The sequence below is a fragment of the Nothoprocta perdicaria genome, unplaced genomic scaffold, assembly GCF_003342845.1.
Source record: "Nothoprocta perdicaria isolate Ctin4 unplaced genomic scaffold, notPer1 scaffold_50, whole genome shotgun sequence".
Lineage (NCBI taxonomy): Eukaryota > Metazoa > Chordata > Aves > Tinamiformes > Tinamidae > Nothoprocta > Nothoprocta perdicaria.
Genome location: NW_020455755.1, coordinates 153,188 through 175,081, shown reverse-complemented (window position 1 = coordinate 175,081; position 21,894 = coordinate 153,188). Strand labels below are relative to the sequence as shown.

Genomic DNA, 21,894 nt, shown 5'->3' with positions numbered 1-21,894 from the left:
CCCTTGAGGCCTGGGGTGGCTGGGTGTCCCCTTTGGGGTCAGGGTCCAGGCTGCTGTCCCTCTCAGGCCTGGGGTGGTTGGGTGTCCCCTTGGGGCTAGGACCTAGGCTGCTATCCCCTTAGGGAAGGGGTCTGGACTGATGTCCCTTCAGGGCCTGGGGTGGCTGGGTGTCCCGTCAGGAGAGTGGACTCGGGATTGTCACTCGGGATTGGGGCTGGGGCCGGCCACTGTCCTCGGGGCTGTGGTGCGACGCGGGCGGCCGTCGGGGCTGGGCCGGGTCCCCTTGGCGCCGGGCGGGCGGCTCCTCGGGTGTCGCCCCGCGCACCGCCCCTACTTAAGGCGCGGTGGCGGCGGCGCCGGGCGCGTGTCCCGCAGATCATGGCCCCGACGTGCCCGCGCTGCCCGCGACGCTGCCGCCGCCCCGCGCTGCTGCTGCTGCCGCCGCTGCTGCTGCTGCCACTGCCCCTGGCCGTGCCCACCCCGGTGAGTGCCCGCGCCCCGCAGCCCTCCCGCTGCCTTCTGCGTGCGCCCGCGGGAGCTGCCCCGGGGACGCTCCGTCCCGCCCTGTCCCGCCTTGGGGGAGCTGCCCCGCAGCGCCCCGCGCCGCTTCCCTCGTCCGGGGGAGCTGCCTCGGAGCGCCCCTGCCCGGCCCACACTGTCCCAGGCACCGCGGCCGCGCGCCCCGGCCGTAGGACCAGGCGGGAGGCGCAAGGCACTTCTGGTGCCAGCCGTGCCAAGCCGCAGCTCTGTGACACCTCACCACCTTCCCAGCAAACTGCAAAACCTCATTTTACACTATCTTAGAATTTAATGCCAAATCCAAGCTTTGAGATGAGTGATCTGTGTCATTCAATATTAAACTAATGAAAAAGTCTCATGCATGTGTGCAGACAGTACTGCCACTCCTTCTGGCTCCCCTGGGGAAGTAATATCACCCTACCTTTCAGCTGAACATGGGTGCTTTAAAGAAAAATCGATTTCTGACTGTTAGGCACTACCATGATTAATATGAGGAAAGCTGATTTCCCTGAAGTATCTCCTAGATTTTCCGGTATTTGTAGGAATTTTGTGTCACCACTCAAACCTGGGAAATTACAGCATTTCACAATGGGAGTATAACATTTCTATCAGCAGCTGCTTCTTCAACTCCAAGGAAAGGACAGATGACTGTTTCCTGTGGACTGTCTAGAAACACCAAAGAAGCATTCTGTGACTGTTCCTATAAATCATAGTTTTATATATACATGTATTTAACCCAAGAACTTTGGTTGTTTGAATTGGCTGTAGGTGTTGTAGTTAATATATAAGTATTTACTTAGCCATAAAGAAATAACAAAGTTCCCTAAGAGCCGCTGAACTGTTCACAGATGCAGTCTGTTTCTGTGCTCAGGTGCCTGATCAGATACCCCTCAAGGATATATGAATTCCAGACAGTCCAAGCATCCACATTGGGAAATTTAGCCATTCATTTTAAAATAAATACTCAAAATGGACACTCCCAAATCCATAAGCGCTATTAAAAGTTCTTGACTTCTAAATCAGCAGCTAAGCTGAAATCTCCTCCTTACACTGGCTGCTAACCGGCATCTAAACCCAGAGCAGCGTTCTTATCTGGTTGTGGAAGGGTTTTCCTTCATATCCTATGCTCCACACGGCTGCATTAGAACAGCTGAGGCAAAAAAAAAAAAAAAAAAAAAAAAAAAAAAAGACCTATTTTTTTGCAGGTGATTTCAGAACAAAGCTCAAAGTGCAACAGTTTAAATCCTCATGACCCTATTGCCTATTTCTGCATACCTGGTTAAGCTGATGACAAAGGAAAGTTCGGTCTCTTTGAGATAGATAGGAATGTTTCTCATATTTAAGAACAGATATCTATGCTTAAATGTGTCTTGCATTTTATTGCAGGAGGCCAAATGTGCGTATGTCATCATGGTCATGGCTGTGTACTGGTGCACTGAAGTTATCCCACTGGCTGTTACTTCTCTCATGCCTGTTGTATTTTTCCCTCTGCTTGGAGTTCAGGACTCTAAAACAGTAAGGATGAATTCAGATACAATGAGGGTATCCGTTGCTCTGATCTCTCAATCAATATGCAGTAAATACATTTAATATTGAAGTGTGCCTCTCCTGTGGTGGTATTCTGAAAAATACTAAGCAGTATTCAGCATTCATGTATGCGAACGTGCTGAAATTAATACATTTTTGCCAGAAGATAAAAGGTGTGAGGATTGGTGTCATAGAGCGGAAAGTCCATTTGTAAGTGTGCATCCCCCTGGAGAACATCCCTGAAATGCCAGGAGCCTCTGGAGTTACTCTTCATGCAATAAGAGAGGTCTGATTCTAAAGCTGGTGTGCTCATATCCATCTTATGAGACCACGGTTACTTTTAAGTTCAGTTGTGTTCTACAGGAGATTTCAAAATGAGGCTGATTTCCTCTTGAAAGGGTAGACAGCATGTTGCCAGCAAGCACCTTGTGTCCCTTCCAAAGCTCATTCTGCTAAAATATGACTGTGTGCCAGTGAGAGGGAAGTGTATGGGTCCTAAAGATGTTGAGAAATCTGTTTTGGAGCTTAGCATCCCTGATACCTATGTAATACTTTGAGCCCCTGACAATCATATAGAAAACTGTTGTCATTTTGTATTTTATTACCTGGTGGTCCCCAAAAGAAGGTTAATGCTGTAGTAACAGTTCTGTACTAGCCAATTTAACATCTAAACAAAGAATCAAGACTTTGGGTCATCACAAATAGCTCTGAGGCTGCAGCTGCTCCAGCTGATGATGCTGAGGTGGGGTCTGGTGTGGTGAAAGGCTTTGGGATAGTGGAAGGTGATGTGTACTGCTGAAACAAGCAAGAGGCTATATTGAGGCCCCTGACCTACCTTCTCTTTGTTTCAGGTGTGCTTGCAGTACCTAAAGGAAACAAACATGCTTTTCATAGGGGGACTTATTGTCGCAATTGCTGTTGAACAGTGGAATCTCCACAAAAGGATTGCCCTGAAGGTCCTGCTGATTCTTGGGGTGAAACCTGCATTGTAAGAGCATTACCTGACCCCTTTCCAGCCTGTGTCAAGTCAGCTGAGGTCCAGGGAAGGTGCACAATGAGTGGCGTGGAAAGGAAGCTCCAATAACTTTTTTATTGCTGTTATACAGGGTTACCAGGGATGAAGTCTGTCCACAGGGACACTTTACAGGGGTTTACATTAGAGCCCCTGTGACTAACGTATGACCAGCTCTCCCATGAGCTGGAAGCAGATTTTCCACAGATGCAGTATGAGCTGATCCAAGCTAGGATTTTCTCAGTTTTCTGCTAAATGTCTTGAATAGATGTAAAATATTTTTACATTAATTTTAGTAACTAACCCAGCTTTTGCATTTTTCACGGAGTTCACGGTTTGGTTCCCGGATGAGAGTGTTCAGGTGGAATTCATTTTTCCAAACACAGGCATTCACTTCTGATTCAAATAGCTAGTCTGTGCAGTCATCAAAAAGGGACAGGAATTTCCAGAGATGAAATTCATCTCACCTGAAACTTGATATCTAAAAAGGGCAGGCAATTCATGCCCATCTACTGCAAAGCAGTACCTATGTTGTTCATATATGAAATCAGCCAGCCAAGATGAAACCTACTCTTGATCTTTGTAAAACTACACCTTAACTCTGCTAGTGTTACCCAGCTGACCTATTACTTTATGTGCTGTCTTTCATTGATTAGGTGAATTAGGAAATTGAATTACATCAATCACAGACTATGTGATGCAGGGTCCTCCTCACCATCTCTGCGAATGCAAGTACAGTTAGCATGTAGGAAGCCACGTGTACATGCTCATTTTGGAATGATTAAGTGATCCCGTGGTTTGAGTTAAGTTTAGCAAAGGCAGTGTTGATGAAGAGCATCCAGTATCCATTATTCTGCATCTGCAGCCAAAAGCCAAATTTGTAGGATCCAAAAGAGTTGTTTTCTATCTTAATGGTAATAATTAGGGAAATAACATTACTTCATGGTTTGCTCTTACAAAACTACCATTTTATTTAATTTTGATCTAGCTAAAATATAGATGTCTACAATTGGGAACAAAATGATGGCAGACTTAGTCATATGGACCAAGGAATCAAATGCCTTTCTGGGATTCCTTCAGCGGAGATGACAGAGTTATTCTAGGAAATATCTCTGGGAATTGGGTCCTCTTGCATTGCTGAAAACTGCACACACTCCTGTCTGAGCTCTTCTTTCTGGGTCAGAATGACTGTAAAGCCTAGAAATGATTTTTTTTTTTTTTTTTTTCCGTCCTTTCTCCTTTGCTTGTTTCTCTCTTTTCAGCCTCATGTTGGGTTTCATGGGAGTCACTGCCTTCTTGTCAATGTGGATAAGTAACACAGCCACCACTGCTATGATGGTTCCCATTGTGCAGGCAGTCTTGGACCAAATGGACAACACAGAGCGGGATCTCAGAATGACAGAAGAAGCAAGCGGGCAAACTAATGCAGTGATTGAGTTGGAGGAAAAGGACATATCCAATCCCACTTCAGTGCAGGGTAAGGGACTGCTAGGGAACAAGCTGATATGACTGAACTTGCAACAGTCAGAGTTCACTGACTTTGGACAAATCCTCTGGACTTTTCCCAAGAAGAAAGAATGGTAACTTGAATGGAAGCCCTGAACTGCATCCATCACATGCAGATTTTCCAAAATGACTTAATATTGGTGGCTGCCATTTTGTTATGCTTAGTTCTAGATTTAACACAGATGTTATGTTCTTTTCTGTGAGTAGAGCTCATCCTCCCCATAGTTTCCCTGGAATTAACTGTTTGCTCAGGAGTGTGAAAAGCATCCTGTGAGAAATATCTTTCAATATCTCCAGAATTCCATGTTTTTTATTGGTGGGTGTTGAGTTCCTAATTCACATACAAATATTTGAAAAACTTTGTACAGTCTCAACTTATTTTGATCTTGGTGTCATAAATATCCCTTTATTAACCAGAATGTGTGCAGAGATGGGGGGAAGAAGGAGGAACACTTTAAAAGCTATGTGAGGGGGAAATCCAGCATCATTTGAACAAAAACTTTCTCTTCTCCTTGTAGATAAACTGTTTTTTTGGCAAACTAAATATTATCTTCCCATGCTCCTTGACTTCTCCTCTCTTCCTGTCTATGCTCAGACTCTGCAGTAAGTTTAACTTGGGTTAAACCACTCACACGTTCATCCCCTCTTCTCTTACTGGCTTGCTGTTCTGGTACAGAGAGCCATTGCATCATTGATGAACAGAGCTATGGTACCTTTTTCTTTCAGAGGAGGAAGGATTATTCTAGGCCTTTTCAAGGAGATGTGTTTTCCCCGAACTAGCAAATTGCTCAGCCATGATTCCCTGTGTGATTGTGAAAGAATGAGTACAAATGTTGGTAATGCGTGCCATGTCCCGTAATGCAAGCCTTCTACCAGGGACAAACCATTCCCCTCTTGTGGATCACATGCCCATTGTGTGGGAGAATGGTGCTCATGTGTGACCAGACACTGCCCTGCTTTGAGGCTGTCAAGACTGCCATATTCATCTTTGAAATACTGTTCAGCTATGACCTTGATCTTCTCTGAATTGTGGGAAACTCAGGCATTATGCTTATGTGAGACATGCAAGTCCACAAAAAAGCCACTTAGTTGCATAGTGCTTGATAAGGTTGCTAGTTGCTAGATTCTGAAGAGTTGTATTGAAAGTAAGTTTTAATATTTGCAAATATCCTCTTTAATGTTGATTCTTGGCTCTCCCAAGCAGACTTCTGCTGTCAGACCAGTAATAATAATTTTGCTGGATTTCTGTCCTCTTAGAAGGAACTGCTTGGCGTTGCTGACTAGTTTACCTCTAACTTATAGTGAAGGTAACCAGTTTGAGTGAAAAATATTCTTTAGCTTAGTTGAGTGGTTTATAATTGCCATAAATGCATTGTCCTGCTCAGTTAGTCCAGTTAGTCTTTAAGACAGTTTATTAACATCAGAGAACAGTGGACACAGCAGCAAAATTTCATACTTGATGTCAACTGACATAACATATTGACTTTAACACATCAGACAAGATATCCTTTTCTGTTTATTTGTTTTCTGCCATATCCATAGTTGTTAAAGCTAGCTGGATTCTTACTCTGGCATTGAAAGAGTTCCAGTGAGGATGGTATCTAGATGGTGTTAAGCTTGTCTGTGAAAGGGGAAATTACTGCTGGGAAGCGGTGGCACAGTATCCTTGAGACATGTAGACCAGGGCTATTAGTCTTGTGTAAGCGTTGTAACAGCTTGTCATAAACATCTGTCTTAAATATTATTGTTTTTAAAAATTAAAATAAATGGCATAGACAAGCCAGAAGCACTGAGTCTGTAGACCCTGTCTTGAACTCTCTGCATCCCTTGCTTTACCTGAGGCAAGTTATGTCCTTTGTGTCTAGTCATAAGCAATGGACAAGTCCCTGATGACCCCACATCTTCTGAGGAAATGGAAATGAAGAAACGTATATGCAAGGGAATGACACTTTGTATATGCTATGCTGCCAGCATTGGAGGAACTGCAACACTCACTGGAACAGGGCCAAATCTTGTGTTGAAGGGCCAGATTAATCAGTAAGTAATTCTTGCTTTTCCTTCCACTTACACTCACAGAGCTTCTCAGAATGACAGACTAAAGTCTTAGTCCATAGCTTCAATTTCAAACTCCAAGCAATAACCAGCTGATAAGCTAAGACTGAGCAATATGTATGAAGTGATGGGCTTCATTTTTCTGCTGCAACCTTTCTAAGGCAGCAAAGTGCTGGTATGATAGGTCTCCTTAGAAGCTTGGAAATACTCGCTGGCAATCTGCAGAGAGCTGGTTGATTATGAGGTATTGGTTCTTCTGTCTCCTCCTTCCCAACTGAAATGCAACACATCAGAGAAACTGCAGAGAGGAACATGAGAAGAATGTATGATTACCTCTTCTCATAAGTACACCAGAGAGAGCTAAAAATAGCATGGAAATTCCTGTAAGGTTATTATTCCGTGCTGTGGAAACTGCATGGATCTTGTTATCAAGCAGGCATGTACAAAATACTGTCTTACTGAGCTTGAGAACTGAATTAAATGCAATCATCTCTGCAGGGGAAATTCTGCAGATTCCACACCACTCTCTCAACATTGCTTCCTTCTTTGGGAGAACCTATGCCTCCCCAGCAGCCACGTTATTCATTGATTTTAAGACTCAACTAGCCAAAGTGAAACTTTCTAGGCCCAATTGAAAATTTGCTATTCATATTTTCCTCCAAATGTCATTGATGGATGTATAGAGGAATTAAAATTTGCTACTACTAAAACTCAATCTTCATTCTTCTAAGCCTAGTAGCAACTTTGTCTTCTGTTGAAGTTAGTTGAAGTGCAGCTATTAATTACAAGAGGAGACAATTCTTGCTCTCCTATTAGCATTGCAAACAGGGAGGAGGAAAGCAACATGTTGTCAGAGAATAAATGAGCAGGTGTGCTGGAAATGAGAAGCACTTAGAAGGTGTAGGAGACTTTTTCAGCAGTGTTTGATTTACTGGGGCCTAAAATAGGAGCAATAAGCTGCTATATGCATTAGGGTAAAATTCAGTGAAATTAATTAAGGATTGTTTAAGAGCCGCTCTGAAATTCAGGGAATTTTTCCTACTGACCTCAGTAAGATATGTATGTTACCTAAGATTATTTGTAATGATTATTTGGGATTAGCTAATTCTTATAAGCATATATTATAGAGAGGATAGATTCCTAAATGTTTTGACAGTAGAGAAAGCGTTGTTCTGTTCTTCTCAGGTTGTACCCCAACAACAATGATGTCGTGAATTTTGCTTCTTGGTTTGGGTTTGCGTTCCCAAACATGCTTCTGATGTTGATACTAGCTTGGCTTTGGCTACAGTGCTCTTTCATGGGCCTCAAGTAAGTATGAACTACATGATATTGGATAGACGAGCTCACTGAGAACAAGCTTCTGGATTTATGACAAGTGGGAAGCCCAGTTACAGGTTATTTATGTTAATTTTGCAGCAGACAACAATTCCATTTCACAGCCACTTTTGAGTGAAGTGAAATCACTCTAGTATGTAAATACTTACAATATTTTCTCCTTCCTTTTTCTTAAAGCTTTAAAAAAAGCTGGGGCTGCAGGGCAGAGAAAACTGCTAAAGAAAAAGCTGCGTACAATGTGCTGAAGGCAGAAATGAAGAAACTGGGCCCTATCTCTTATGCTGAATTCAATATCATTGTGATATTTGTTTTGCTAGTTCTGTTGTGGTTTAGCAGACACCCAGGCTTTATACCAGGCTGGGCCTCAATACTCTTCCCAAAAGGAGAAAAGTAAGTTTTTTGTTTTTCCTCTTGTACCATCTTCAGGCATATCAATGAATATACCCCCTCTTACATTTATGTTTGACTTCTGGGCTATTCATCCCAACCTTTTCTGAATTCATATGATTGCTAGGCATGTTCTTACCTCTCGTGTGTGAGATCAAAAAGTGATCTTTGACAGTTCATATTATAATGAAGAATGGAGAATGAGACATGGAGCATGCTGAACCTCCAAAAGGAAGAGAAAATTCTGTAATTCTAGTCTCTGTCACACTGATGCACTCATTAATATTTATTTGTATGAGCTTCAGTCAGTTGTGGTGTCACCAAACATTTGGTAATACCATCTCTAAAAAAGAGTATAGAGAGAACCTGGAAAATTGGTTCTGTGATTTGAATGTCTCTTCTATGTAATGGCTGTGCCAGGTTAAGAACATAACAGTTGTGATGGGAAAACCACCACAAATCACTTGCCGTGCTGGAAGGAAGCCATCTCCTAAGAGGAAAGTGTCCTAATTCCTAACTTGCTTCCTTTTTTCTTCTTTAGGTTTGTCAGTGATGCCACTGTTGCTGTTTTTATTGCCCTGCTACTGTTTATCCTTCCTGCCAGTAAACCGAAATTCATGATATGGAGTCGAAGCAGTTCTGATCCTGAGGAGGCTGAAGAAGGTATTTGAAAGAGGAATTGTGAAACGGTTGTCAGGCTCCAGCTAATGGTATTGACGGAAATAAGTGCTGGAATTGCATGCCTCCTCCCACGCGTCTTGGTCAGGGCTGGTGCACGGATCCCAGTTGTTACCACTACCCTGAGATGTGTGGGTCTCCCAGTAATGTGCCTCTGCCTGCAGGTCCCTCCGTCTAGAATCCTGTAGGTCAGAAGTCAAAGTCTTTTCACCCTCCCAACAAGTCCTCTGCTTTTCACTTCTCACTTCAGATTTGACAAAGCCATTTTTATCAGCCCCGCTGCTAGAGTGGAATGCAGTTCAGAGGAAGATGCCTTGGAGTATTGTACTGCTGCTGGGAGGAGGCTTCGCTTTGGCTGATGCAAGCGCAGTATGTTCTGACGTATATGTATCTCCCACTTAAAGACAAGCTTCTTTTGTTTGTCATCTTGTCCCATGTTGCTGGGCATGCACCCAAACTCAGGGTGAAGTGAAGATCTAAAACTCGAAGGAGAGGTGAATGTTTGTGTCTCCTTCTCAGGAGGGATTTGTATTCTTTGATCTTTGACAATTCTCAGGAATTTGTATTCTTTGATCAAGGTTCTTCAATGTGTTTGAGCTCTTGGAGTCTGCCAAATAGTTTGGGATCTTCACAGGCTGAACAGACAAGAAGAGCAACATTTATGGCTTGTGTTGTTGCCTTGGTTCCAGACCTATCTAGAAAAATAGAAGTAGAAAACACATATGAAAGTTTCAGAACCTCTAGAGGTTTAAACCTTCATGTTTAAACCAAACCATTACTGAAGTGGTCAGGAAGAAATGGCCTGGAGGTCTGGTAGGTAGATATTTCCATAATTGTTTACAGTGGCTATCTGTAATCTGGTTACAGAATCTTTTGTCAGTGGCAGCTGTTAGGTAAGGTACTGCATTCTGTAAACCCATTGTTTGATCCAGTATTCATAAATTCACGGAAAAAGCAGATGAGTTCCTGAAACAGGCAAGAATCTTGAGGTCAGTCATGTTGTTAACTTCATCACTACTAAGGTGGGTCTAAATCAAAGCTTTAAATTTCAACAGTGCCTCATTTTAGGGAAATTCCTATTAAAGTCTAAATTTTGTCTAATAAGTTTCGAAAGCCGTTGGATAAACGAAAGTTTTGGAGTGCAATATTTCTCAGTGTTTGGATCTGGAGGCCATGGCCTGTGATCTTGTCCATTTGGCTCAATAGCAGAAGGCTAGGTAAGCTGCATCAATCTCTGTTAATACTCAAAAACAGAGCACTTACACAAAGTCAGAATCTTTAGAAACCTTAGAAGCGTATGCTGGGTATGTTGTGAGTGGTTCATTAATTATTTGCAGTACTCAAAAATAATGTCATGTTTAGCAGAAAGCTAAACATATTTTAGCAGTCAAAGTGTGAACAAGTATTCGGGTTCCAGGGGAAAAAAAAAAAAATGAGACTAAGTATCATATCTAGTTTGCAAGGAATTTCCTTTAGTGTTCAAGAAATAACGTTTTACTTTTGTGAATGTTTTTTTCTTCAATTTGTGCATGACTTAGTTGTGCCTTTCAAGTGTCTGGTTTCAGGCATCCTTTACTATTATTTGCCAGGAATGCCATACATAGTGAGAGTTCCTTGTTCCTAAAGACTTCCTTTTTGTGCTTGCCAGGACTCTGGGCTCTCGGCTTGGCTGGGTCAGCAGATGACTACACTAGGATCTGTCCCACCATGGGCCATTGCTGTAATAATTTCATTTGCTATAGCTGTCTTCACTGAATGCACCAGTAATGTTGCCACAGCTACTCTCTTCCTACCTATTTTTTCATCCTTGGTAAGTTTAAAATTACTTGCTGTTATACTATCTGGAAGACTGGAGATAAAATGACAGTGTCTAATAGAGAAGCAATATCAGATTTACAGTCTTGTATGCAGCTCTGAAGTTTCTCTAAAAGCAAACAACAAATCAGACCATCTGACATCATAGCGGAATGGATAATGTCTTTAGCTGATAGTGTTAAATGGAGTCAGATTTATATCTTTACCATCACTGTGACATTTATAGCATCATAAGAAAGCTGGCAGTAGGAATGTCAGCTTTCTACAAACAACCTATCTATATGCCTGAACCCTGAAAAAACAATTTCTTAGAGGAAGAAGCTAAGTAAAGATGCCTGTCCTATTTCACCCTTACCAAATAAGGGGGTCAGTTCAAGCCCACTGCAATGCTCATTTGTCAATTGTACCCCTTGGTGCTGGAGAAAGTGAAGCAGGATTTGCTTCTTTACCACAGGTCACTAAATATTACCTTTGGTCCTTTTCTATTTGAACTACCAACTCAGAATTGGAAAAAAATAATCCAGGGCTTTCTATTAATTCCTTTGAATGGTTCTTTCATCTTCATGTTCTTAGAGTAGCATAAAAAAAAGATAAGTCCGATTATCAAAAATGTGTCTTAAATTTCTGGAGTATGTTCTCTTTGCTTTCCTTCTGAAATGCCTCCAGTGTGATGATTCTCTCCGTTGTACTGCAGGCCACATCTATCAAGATCAATCCTTTGTATGTTATGCTGCCTGGTACTCTCAGTGCTTCCTTTGCCTTCATGTTACCTGTTGCAACACCTCCAAATGCAATAGTGTTCTCCTATGGTCACATCTGTGTTTTGGATATGGTAAGATGATTGTTTCTTTTATCTGAAATTTTCCCTTGCACTTGCCCTGAAATATGATGTAAGCTTATTTTTTTTTTACCTTCTTTTTGTTTACGTATCTTAACGCTTCCAAAGTACTAGAGGGCTCTTATAGGCAGTAACCAACCCCAGGGAACCCCTTTCTTGTACGCCATTAATATCTGAATAAGAATTTGCATCCCTAAAGAAATAATACCTTGCTCACAGGCTTTGATAGACAAAGAGCCCAGTTTGCAATTCAAGACTGGCAAATCACCAGTCTCATAAACGCAGAGGGGTTAAACTACAATCAGTGCCTTACACTGTTTCCTGGGGAATTGGTGAGTATAACTGAAGGCTTCACTATAATCCCACAGGAGCTGAAAGCAGAAGATAATGGTCAGTTTTTTTTAGACTCTGGTCCTCTGATTGCTAGACCGCACAGTGCCAGGTTCTTTGCCCACACATGGCCAGTTTTCTAACTGGGGTTGTGAAGGGGCAGAAACTGGTCTTTAACTAATTAAAGTAACTCATTTTACAATACTTAAAGTTCCTGTACTAATTACCCAGCAAATGCTCAAAAGCTTTGCACAGTTCCTGGTATTGCCATTGAAGCATGAACATAAGACAGTAGGTAATGTGGCTATTTTTGTGCATTAGTTTAACGATGTTTCTTTCTTATGTATGTTCAAGTAGGCCAATGAATACTGTTATTTGCTATTCTGTTGTTTGGTTATTGCTAGTTTGATGCTTTTTGTTTTTTTCGGGCAGGTTAAATCTGGAATAGTTATGAATATCATTGGAGTCTTCTGTGTCACACTGGCCATCAACACATGGGGAAGACCTTTGTTTGACCTGGACACATTCCCAGCCTGGGCAAACAACACGCTAAGCAGTGAGCAGTGAAGAATGCACATATCAAACAAGGAAAGGACTCTTTATACTACTCCCTGTTGCCTGAAGACCTATAGAGTCTTGTCACCACTCCACATCCAGGGCTAGATGTCTACTGCTTTCTGAGAGTCACATGTCAGATGTGACATGACCAAATTCAAACTCACTGAAGTCAAAAGTGAAGTTTAATTATATTACCTAGGGTATCTGTGTCTGGATCACAGGTATGATCAAGTGATCCAAGGTACCTCCAATCAACATGGAGATGTAGAATTTATCCAGTTCCAAATAAAGAGAAGGCAGGTTATTGTATCAAATCGTTGAACTATTGTATGAGTAATATGTACTTTTAAATCAGTAAATCATTAACAGAACACTGCATATATGTAAAAGCTGATAATCTTTAATTCTTACATCCACAAGCCAGCAGTGGTATAGAGAAACCTCTGCTGCTACTTTTCTAGTACAAGAAAATTTCAGTTGTGTTATATTTTAGTCTGACCTCTGTCTACGTGGTGGAATCCTTCCAAGCCACATTTGCCATTGGCCTGCTTTTCCTCTCAGCCTTCCTACATTTAGATACCCTTGTTGAGGACTGAGGTAACTTAATTCCTTGCTGGCCATGATTCTGATGCTGTCTTGGGGAATGAAGAGGTAAGGCTGGCTTTGTTTTTCTTGTACCGTGGGACTGGTAAAGCAATGAGCCAATCTGTCTCTTGGACCCAGGTACATGTGCTTTCACATGCTGATCTGTGCTTTGTTAGTGCCAGCCTGGAAGTGACAGGTGACCCACAGGATTTTGCATCTCTCATTTAAGTTCCTGAATTAGACCATAAAGTGCCTTATCAAGTAACTTTAGGATTCTGGAAAGAAGACAGGGCCTGGAAAAGGGCTCTAATTAAAGTGGAAATAGCCTTGTAAATATTTAAGGACCCAGATTTTAGACCTTGGACTAGCTGAAAGCAGTGGGAGTTGTCTTATGTACCTCAGAAACCAAGTCCTATGAGGGAAGTGTTTTGTGGCACCTGTTTACAACTGCTATCAGTTCTCCATCACAGCTATTATTTCTGAGGCAGCAAAAGTCTGCAGAAAGACTGAAGCTAGACTGGGTGCATTTTGTCAGTGATATCTATATCTTTTTGGTTTAACCCTGGAGACAAAGTGAGAGGGAAGTAAGGTTAATGTGTTATAGTGGAGAGAAACGGTCAGGTCAAGGCACAACCTGAATTCTGCTCCCAGACTTACTATGCACCTTCAGGCAAGACAATTCACCTCTTTTCAACAATTTCCCCTTCTGAAAAATGAGGTAATGGTACCTACATACTGCACAAGGTTGTTGTGTGGACGGACACAAGAGGCTAATTCTGCCTCTTTAATTATTCTCTTCTTCAAAATGAAGGGTGCAAACTCTGGCCTCTAGCATGGTAATGTATCTGGAATATTTAATAGTTTTGTTATTGATTTGACTGTTCATTATAGAACATGGAAAATAATTCATATTTTACCTTTGCAAGTGAGGAAAGGTATCACTTTATTCACAAAATCACCAGGTGCTTTTCTGAGCAGAAAACTACTTCAATAATTATTTGATTTTTGTGTCTTTTTTTCTTTTTTTTTTTCTCTCTTTCAACGTGCAGGGCACCATAAATTCCACACTTGCTTTTGGTGCCTCCAAAAAGATTTTTTTGTCTTAACTAGCTTGGGTACTTGTGGTGCAGCCTTGTACCTCTTCCATGGACTGGCAGAGCCAGGTCAAAGCAAGTTAGTGATGGGGTTTTGTGGTAGATAGCTCATGTAGCCTGTCTAAGGAAGGAGGTATTTCCAATGTGAAGAAGTGGCTTGGGACAGATAGTAGTTACCAGCTGAAGCTTATCACAATAGTTGCTTGAAGGAAATGAAACTAGAGACAGCTGGGTAGTTCCTGTGTTTTGGAAAGCACCACTCAATGCCTATTTGCATCTGTGGGTATTTAAACGCAGTTGACAAAGAGTTCTTTTCTGGCTTCTGTTGTCACTCATGGTCTTTATGATGTGAGGACATTTCACCACTCCAAGGTAGTTCTCAGTGCTTGCTCTTTGCTACTGAAAACAACATGCAGGGAACACGTGCTGAAGGCTGTTGTTGAAAGCTGTAGCTTTGGCACTTTCTTGTTTTATATGCAGAAGGGAATATTCTGAAAAATTCCTGACAGGGAAAAAGTGTTCTCATCACAGCTAAGGGATAGATTCCTTCTGTTGCTGTGCAAGAAGAAAAAGAATGTGATCTTACTGATTAGACACATAGATCTATTGACAGCAATAGCGAGGAAGGGTATGTATGTATGTGGAATAAAGAACTGTGGTTATATTGTAACTGTTGTGTAGTCACCTCTCTCTACTTTGCATATCAAATCTTTCTTTCTGAGACACTCTTATGGCATCCTGTGATTGACTTGTATTTAATTTAAATGGATGAATTGAAGAAGTGGATCCGGGCAAATAAAAAGTGAGTAGTACTGTCTTCTCTCTGATATAAGTTGTTTCCTGTGGGACACAATGGAGCATTTATTCTGCATTACTTTCACCATGGCATGGTGGTTGCTCAAACTCTAAGATCTGGGAGAGTATATATCACAAAGAATCAGAGCTGAGCAGAGATTTGGACAACTGCTTTACGTGCTTTCAGACCTACATTTCCATGGTTCATCCTCTTCACTCAGCTGGCTGCTAACTCAAGTTTGCATTTTTGAAAGTGCAATGTGAGACCAAGTCAGGTGCCATACTCTATGAGCTTTTCACTTCAGGGTAAAATATTATGTAAAAATCCAAGAAACACAATTCATGTTTAAAAATTAATCATGTACAAAATCTCCAGTGTAATAGGCACAAACAGGCTTTTCTTCAGTATCAAGCATGCGTATCGTCCTGTTCCAGTGCCCTGCTATTTACAATGGGTGATGCAAGGCCCAATCTGCTTTGTTACTGGAGCTCAGTTACATTCTTTCCCAGGACTGCAAGGTAAGAATCATGATAGATGTTCATCTTGGATGCCCTTTTTTTCCCCCTTGTGCCTCAAAAGGTCTTAGTTCTAGACACAAAAATTTTGATGGTGTAGAAACATAAAATAATCCATTTTCCTCAGCTTCAAAACATGCATCACCAAAGTCAACAGAGATTGTGGGAGGGTCTTGAGTGTGGGCTTTGTCAGGTTCCTCTTGGCTATGCTCAGCCAGCAAGCAGTTCCTGTTTTATCAGGTGGAGACAGAGCATGACTCTTAGTGGCTCATGGCTGTGCCAGCTGTCTAGCTGGAATAATGTTAGGCAATGCTGCCTCTAAGGAGCTAATTTAATGCTTTCCTATATTCTGTTCATATTATAGAATGTCCTTGAGTTTTTCTTGCTTCTCTCAGGACATCAAGTTGCTAATGTAGTTCTTGCAATGTCAGAAGTGACGTGAATATAAACCTGCAGAATCTCAGTGTGGTCTGCTGTTAATACAGGGTTTCCTCATGCTAACATTTAGGACTGTGTGAATATTTATTCACACATGCTATTGGCTAGGTGGAAATGGTTACAAATGTGTGAATGAGTTAGTGAATGCCTAAACTACAGGAAAATCTAAAAAGGGAGGACAAATGGATTTTCAGTGTTTGTATAGAATGTATAGAGCTATGGCAGGGAGAACAAAAACCTTTCAGCATTTCCCTATGTGATTTAGAAGTTTCCAAGTTGAGAAGAAGAAGAAAAAAAAACAAAAAAATAAACAAACAAAAAAAAAACCCCAGACATAAGTTTACTGTGGATGAAGAATTAATCTTCCTTTAAGTATCAATTTGTTCTTCTTTGGTTTCCAACAGACATCTGCCCGAGCCCTACATTTCAAATAGGGCTACATTATGCAGGTCACTTTCTGAACTGGTGCCATCCACTGAATTTAGAGTCACAGCATTTAATTTCAGCTGTGTCCTGATCTTGGCCAGTCAGAATCAGTCTTTGCTTTATTCAGATCTTGTTTTCCAGATCACATTTGTTACCATGCAAATGAGAAATAACCTTGTAGCTAAAAAAAAAAAAAAAGAAAGAAAAAACATTGGTGACAATGTTTTGTGATTGGATGGTGGGTGGAATTCATCACAGAAAAAATATATCACAAGACAGTTCTTCAAAATTCAGTTGAGATTTCTTCACTCTTTTTGCAATAATGAGTCATATACTTTTTTATATATACTTGATTTACTTTTTTTCTGAATGTCTCTGCAATATATGAACTGAAATGTGTAGTAATGAATCTTGATCACTCAGATCAAATGACAAATTATTTTCATAATGTTTTTTCCGGTGTGGACGAGTAAGCATATGACTTCCCTGCTGTTTGCAGGGAGGAAGGGGGTCATATCGCTGTAGGGTTCCAGCACTTCTGTGCATAACCAAAATCTCAACAATTCATTTTGGGACAGTTGCTGGGCTTGGCATTCTCTGCAAGATTTTGGGTAATATTTCTTCTGAGAGAAGAAGAATAAAGAAGAAAAGGTTTGTGAGAAAATAAAATTCACTTTTTAAGAAGTCAGAGGGCAATAAATTACTCATTTTCAGTCTTGTGTAGGGATTTTTCATCTTTATAAGAAAGCTACTTGAACTTTTTCTGAGAGCATATCTAAATAGCCTTCCCTATTACTACTGTCTGCACTTCCACTGACAGCAATCCTAGCCATGTCACAAAACCTGAAGCCTGAATATTTCCTGAGAATGCTGGAGATGCTACATCTGCATCTCCCAAGAGAACAGATCCCTTCTATTTGGCAAAAAGGGTGATTTTCTCTGCCCTCTGTATTTTTATATCAGCTCTGAGGAAATAATTGAAAGACCTGGAAACTTTGAAACTGTGAGGTTAAAACACTGGGATGGTCCTCTGCCTTGTAGTTAGTGTGTGTATATTATGTGGTTTGTGGTTAAAGATTCGCATAAAATGATGGTTAGTAGAAGGAGTCAGGGCATTTTTTAAAAAAGTATTCCATTTCTAAACATGTTGTGGGGTCATGGAAAATGTGGATTTTAATTTGTAGTAATTAGTTTGAAATAGATTTTGATCTCTGCCCAGTACTTAAAAGGTAGTCTCTTATTATCACATGTAATAAGAGATTGAAGTGCTGGAGTGCTGGGAAAGGAAGAAAGGGTTTTATGTGCTGCTCTCTATCAGATCACAAGGTCAAAGTGACAAAGGTCACATAAAAGGTTAGTGTCATAACTGCCAGTAGTAACATTACATCTGAGTATGACCAGTGGAATCTTTCGATATTTTTACTAAGATTCAGTCAGGCTCCCCAGCCCTGTAGTTGAAGAATCAAGAACAGAAACAAGGGTCCCTCAGATCCTAGCTTCAGCTTTGACAGAAATCAATGCCAAAATGTTTTAATCCAATGTCTTAGGCTCATTGAACTCGTTTTCTGTAGCAGACCAGTACATCTTAATTGGCCTGTATTAATGTGAATCCCACGACCAGTTTTTATGAGTCTCTACCACTGCAAGGTCAAGGATTTTGTCTCAAAGTCCTGAGGTGAAGTTAACTGGGACTGTTTTGGGGTGTAGGCTGCAATCATACAGGGCCTGTAGGTCAGGCTGGTTCCTTATATAACTAAGAGGAACTCTTAGCAGACAGCAGTAATAAGGCAGCATCAACCCCATGATCATTTATGTGTCTAACTGGTCCCTAAAACAGACTCTGTAGAAACACAGTTTATACAATTATGCTGTTCATGTGTGTCTCCAAATACTTACAGGACCCACTGGTTGATTTTAGGCCAGATTGCTGCATAGGAGTCTTGGCAACTTACGTACCTCGTTAGAAGAGAGTCCTGGTTATGCCCTAACAATGGAAAATGTCACGAGGAAATCCAGAAGACAACTTTGATGGTAGAGAAATTATCACTAGAAATTTTGTTCATAACAAATCAGGCTTCCTTATTTCTGGTACTCCTAGAATGATTTTTAAAATCATTTTCTTACTATTTACCATTCTATAGAGAAGATGCATGGATGATATAGGTGTAAAGTAACTAGGAAAAAAATCCTGTGAAAAGAGTGGATGGCTAGGGAGCCATTTCTTTAAAAGCAGAGGCTATAGCAGTGGTACATCTTGTATACTTACCCATGTACAGGGACAAGAAGAAAGAAAAGTAAGCAAGGCATTGCAAGATTGGCAACACATTCAGCCAGGTGCAAAGCTGAAATGTCTGTCTACAGTGAAATGAGTATTGCTCTGAGTATTGCTCAACAAATCATGAGCCTCTATGATTTCAAGGCTCATCCATTCCAAAGCTCCACATGTTGAGTATAAGGAGTAGACACAAGAGCTCTTCTCGCAACCCCTGTTTCCTAGCAGCATTTCTATTTTTCCTGACTGGTCATTTTTAACATGTTTTAATTAGGTTTCTCACTATTCCATCTCAGAAATCTAAATATTTACTGGTCTTTATTTAGGCTCTCGGTGACCAGTGAATCAATGGTTAGTGCTCATCTTCCACTAATATTTTCAGCCTTTCCCTCCTGAGCGTCCGAAGTGAATCTTAGAGGTGGGGTGATGATAGACGCGAAACCCCATTAAGAAAATAGAAACAATTATACTGATTGGAATATGCTTAAGAAAGAGCTGTATATATATGTAATATATAAAAATATATAACAATATTATAATGAAAATATAGTGAAAAAATATAAAATTATAATTCTTTTAAAAGAAGGATCTGACCTTGAGATTTTTTTTTCCTTTTCTTTTTGCCAAGGACTGCCAAGTCTTTTCTTTCTCCCAGTCTGCAGGACTGCAAAGTCAGGCATCTCAGAAATTATAATTACAGTGATAGCTATAGTTTCACATTTCTTTTAGTTGTAATGTTCTATATAAAGCTGTACATTAAAAAAACCTTCATTTTTTAAAAAAAATAAAGTGGCCTAGGAAAAGGCATAGATTCAAACAGCAATTGGTTGCTCCCACTGAGCTAGAAAAATAGCTATCTGGCTGAGACATATTGTTAATTATCACACATGAACAAGGAACAAAAGAACCATAAAATGCCAGCTCAGAGAAACTGCACTTTTATGCCAATTAATTTCAACATATTTTAATTAAGATTTTTAACTCTGCAATAGAGTAAGAAAATAAAGTTGAATATAATGCAAATAACACGTCAAGATGTGCTTTATCCGTATAATTCTGTAACATTCATAAACTGCATGCTACTTTAAGCTACTTAGGTTTATATGCTAGACATAATTCAAACATATTCTGCTATAGTCCTAAAGTTCAAAGGTTACAGTCCTTGCTTAAAACAGTTATATTTAAATTTGCTTCCTAAGAAATCCAATACTTTTGTTTGTCTGAATACTGTATAATCTTAACTATAACTTGGCTAGCCTGGAGCTAGAGAGGGTTTATATTCTTGCCAAATATTTATGTAGGCATTCATAACACTGTAACAATTTGTGCACCACCTTTGCAATGACCAAGAATTAAAGTTATTTTCACCATGTGTGGGTGAGCTTGTGGGTTAAATTTGTACAGATACTTAGTGTTTTACTTGCCAGCAGGAAGGAATCTCACTAATCATAATGTTTTCATTACCAGTGATCATGCGTTTTGAGCTATATTTGCTTTACCTTTAAAATTAGATGTAATGGTATTTCTAGCCTAGTTAGATGTCCCTGTATAAGGTGAGGGAACAGTTGCTCTCTTAATTCAGATAGTTGAGATGAGGGGCTAAAAGCTACAAATAAATTGTTTCCTTTTTCTATTTAGCTTCCATGATTTCATTAGTATGACTCATTTTTATTAGAATGTTAATACTTACAGTCAGAGGCATGTTGGGCCTGGTGGCAGATAGGAATGTTTTATGAAATGGAAGTCCCTATTCAGTTCTGAAATCAGAGGAATGGCAGGCAAATATAGAAGAATGGAAATGCTTCTCTTGCTTACATTCCACATACTCAACACTGCATTTGGTTTAGTATTTTTCCTATAGTTTGCAATGAAACTATAGGCCTGAGATTTTACTGTCTTGATTTTCAGATGACTTCAGCTGGCAGATTTGTATGAAATTCAGCAGCTCTTTCAATTTATACTCGGGAAATGTCAGTCTGTCTTAAGGATTGAACTAGTACATCATCATCCGTTTTCATTCTCTGTTACCACTAACATTAAAATAGCACCTGCAAGCCCAAAATCTTGTCTGTCTCTCCACATAATTAGCATTACTATTTGATTTGAGGGTGCTGATTTACCAAGGGCTCCAGGTAAATCTAAAACTACTTTAGATCTGAGCTTGCAGCTCAGGTTCCAGCAATTTGGCCCATTCAGCATCATAGGGGTGAACAAGATGTGTTGAACACTCCTGTTTATCTACCATCCCCTTTCCTTCTCTGGCCCATTTTGCCAGCCCGCCTTTTGCATTATAAATCTTCAGAAAAGGCTTGAGTTTTTGGCCACGTTCACTAGACAGGAACTCGTTCAGGCTCTGAGCTGTCAGGGAAGCTCTGTATCCCACAGTGCAATAGCAAACTACACGTTTCTGTTTTTCCGGTTCTGAAATAGAAAAAAAAAACCACAAAGTGTAATTAGAGGTGGAATTAAAATTTATTTACCTGCTACAAAAATCTACAAACCTCCCTACTTTCTAGTCTGATGTAGCCAAATGCAAACAATCTAAACCTAGACATCCAAAATTTCCAACATTTCACAATGTCCCTGTGTGTGATGAAGGAAGTCTTATTCAGCTCTTGAGCTTTGCAGAACCTAGTCTGTTTTTACAATTATTACAAAAAATATGACCTCATCTGTAGTTGGGATGAGGATCTTTATTAGTCTAAGCACCAAATTAACCATTTGTTTCTTGCTTGCTGAACACGGCAAAAACACAAGACAAAATAGAAAGGATATAGTTCTCATGAATTTCACACTCATGCGAACTATTTCCTTAGTTTCATAGAATCATAGAATGCTTAAGGTTGGAAGGGACCTCAGAGGTCATCTAGTCCAACCCCCAAAGTAGTTTGATGCAAAATCCTTTATGACGTTTTTCCTGCCCCCTTCAGCTAAGTGCCACAGAAAAAAATAAAAATGCAATGGCTTAAAAGTGGATCAAATTAAATCATAGCAATCTTTAAAAGTGCTTCAGATGAAAAGCAGTAAGTACCTTTCTGAAGATGTTCTTGCAGAATTTCGTGTATATTGTTATTCTCAGGGTCAATGCGTATTGCTCCTGGCAAATGGCTGACCTCAAATTCATCTGCCTTTCGGATGTCCTAAGAATAGAATACTGACATATTTTTAACCAGCTCATTATTAAAAAAAAAAAAAAAAAAAAAAAAAAAAA

General features: G+C 40.3%; 1 protein-coding gene across 1 annotated transcript; it reads left to right on the top strand.

Moving 5' to 3' along the window:
* The first annotated feature begins 369 nt into the window (after positions 1–369).
* Positions 370–14,075, top strand: SLC13A5 (solute carrier family 13 member 5). Its single transcript, XM_026047864.1, has 12 exons — positions 370–483; positions 1,906–2,034; positions 2,898–3,034; positions 4,321–4,535; positions 6,430–6,601; positions 7,802–7,924; positions 8,129–8,341; positions 8,880–9,001; positions 9,267–9,385; positions 10,665–10,826; positions 11,526–11,663; positions 12,432–14,075. The coding sequence occupies exons 1-12, from the start codon at positions 379–381 to the stop codon at positions 12,564–12,566; spliced, it is 1,770 nt and encodes a 589-aa protein (XP_025903649.1). The 5' UTR covers positions 370–378; the 3' UTR covers positions 12,567–14,075.
* Positions 14,076–21,894: the final 7,819 nt, after the last annotated feature.

Excerpts from the sequence above, each read along its gene's own strand:
- SLC13A5 (XM_026047864.1), top strand. The coding sequence starts at position 379 with ATGGCCCCGACGTGCCCGCGCTGCCCGCGACGCTGCCGCCGCCCCGCG. Across the intron at positions 2,035-2,897 it reads GAGTTCAGGACTCTAAAACA|GTGTGCTTGCAGTACCTAAA; the intron begins GTAAGGATGAAT and ends TCTTTGTTTCAG. Across the intron at positions 7,925-8,128 it reads TGCTCTTTCATGGGCCTCAA|CTTTAAAAAAAGCTGGGGCT; the intron begins GTAAGTATGAAC and ends TTTTTCTTAAAG.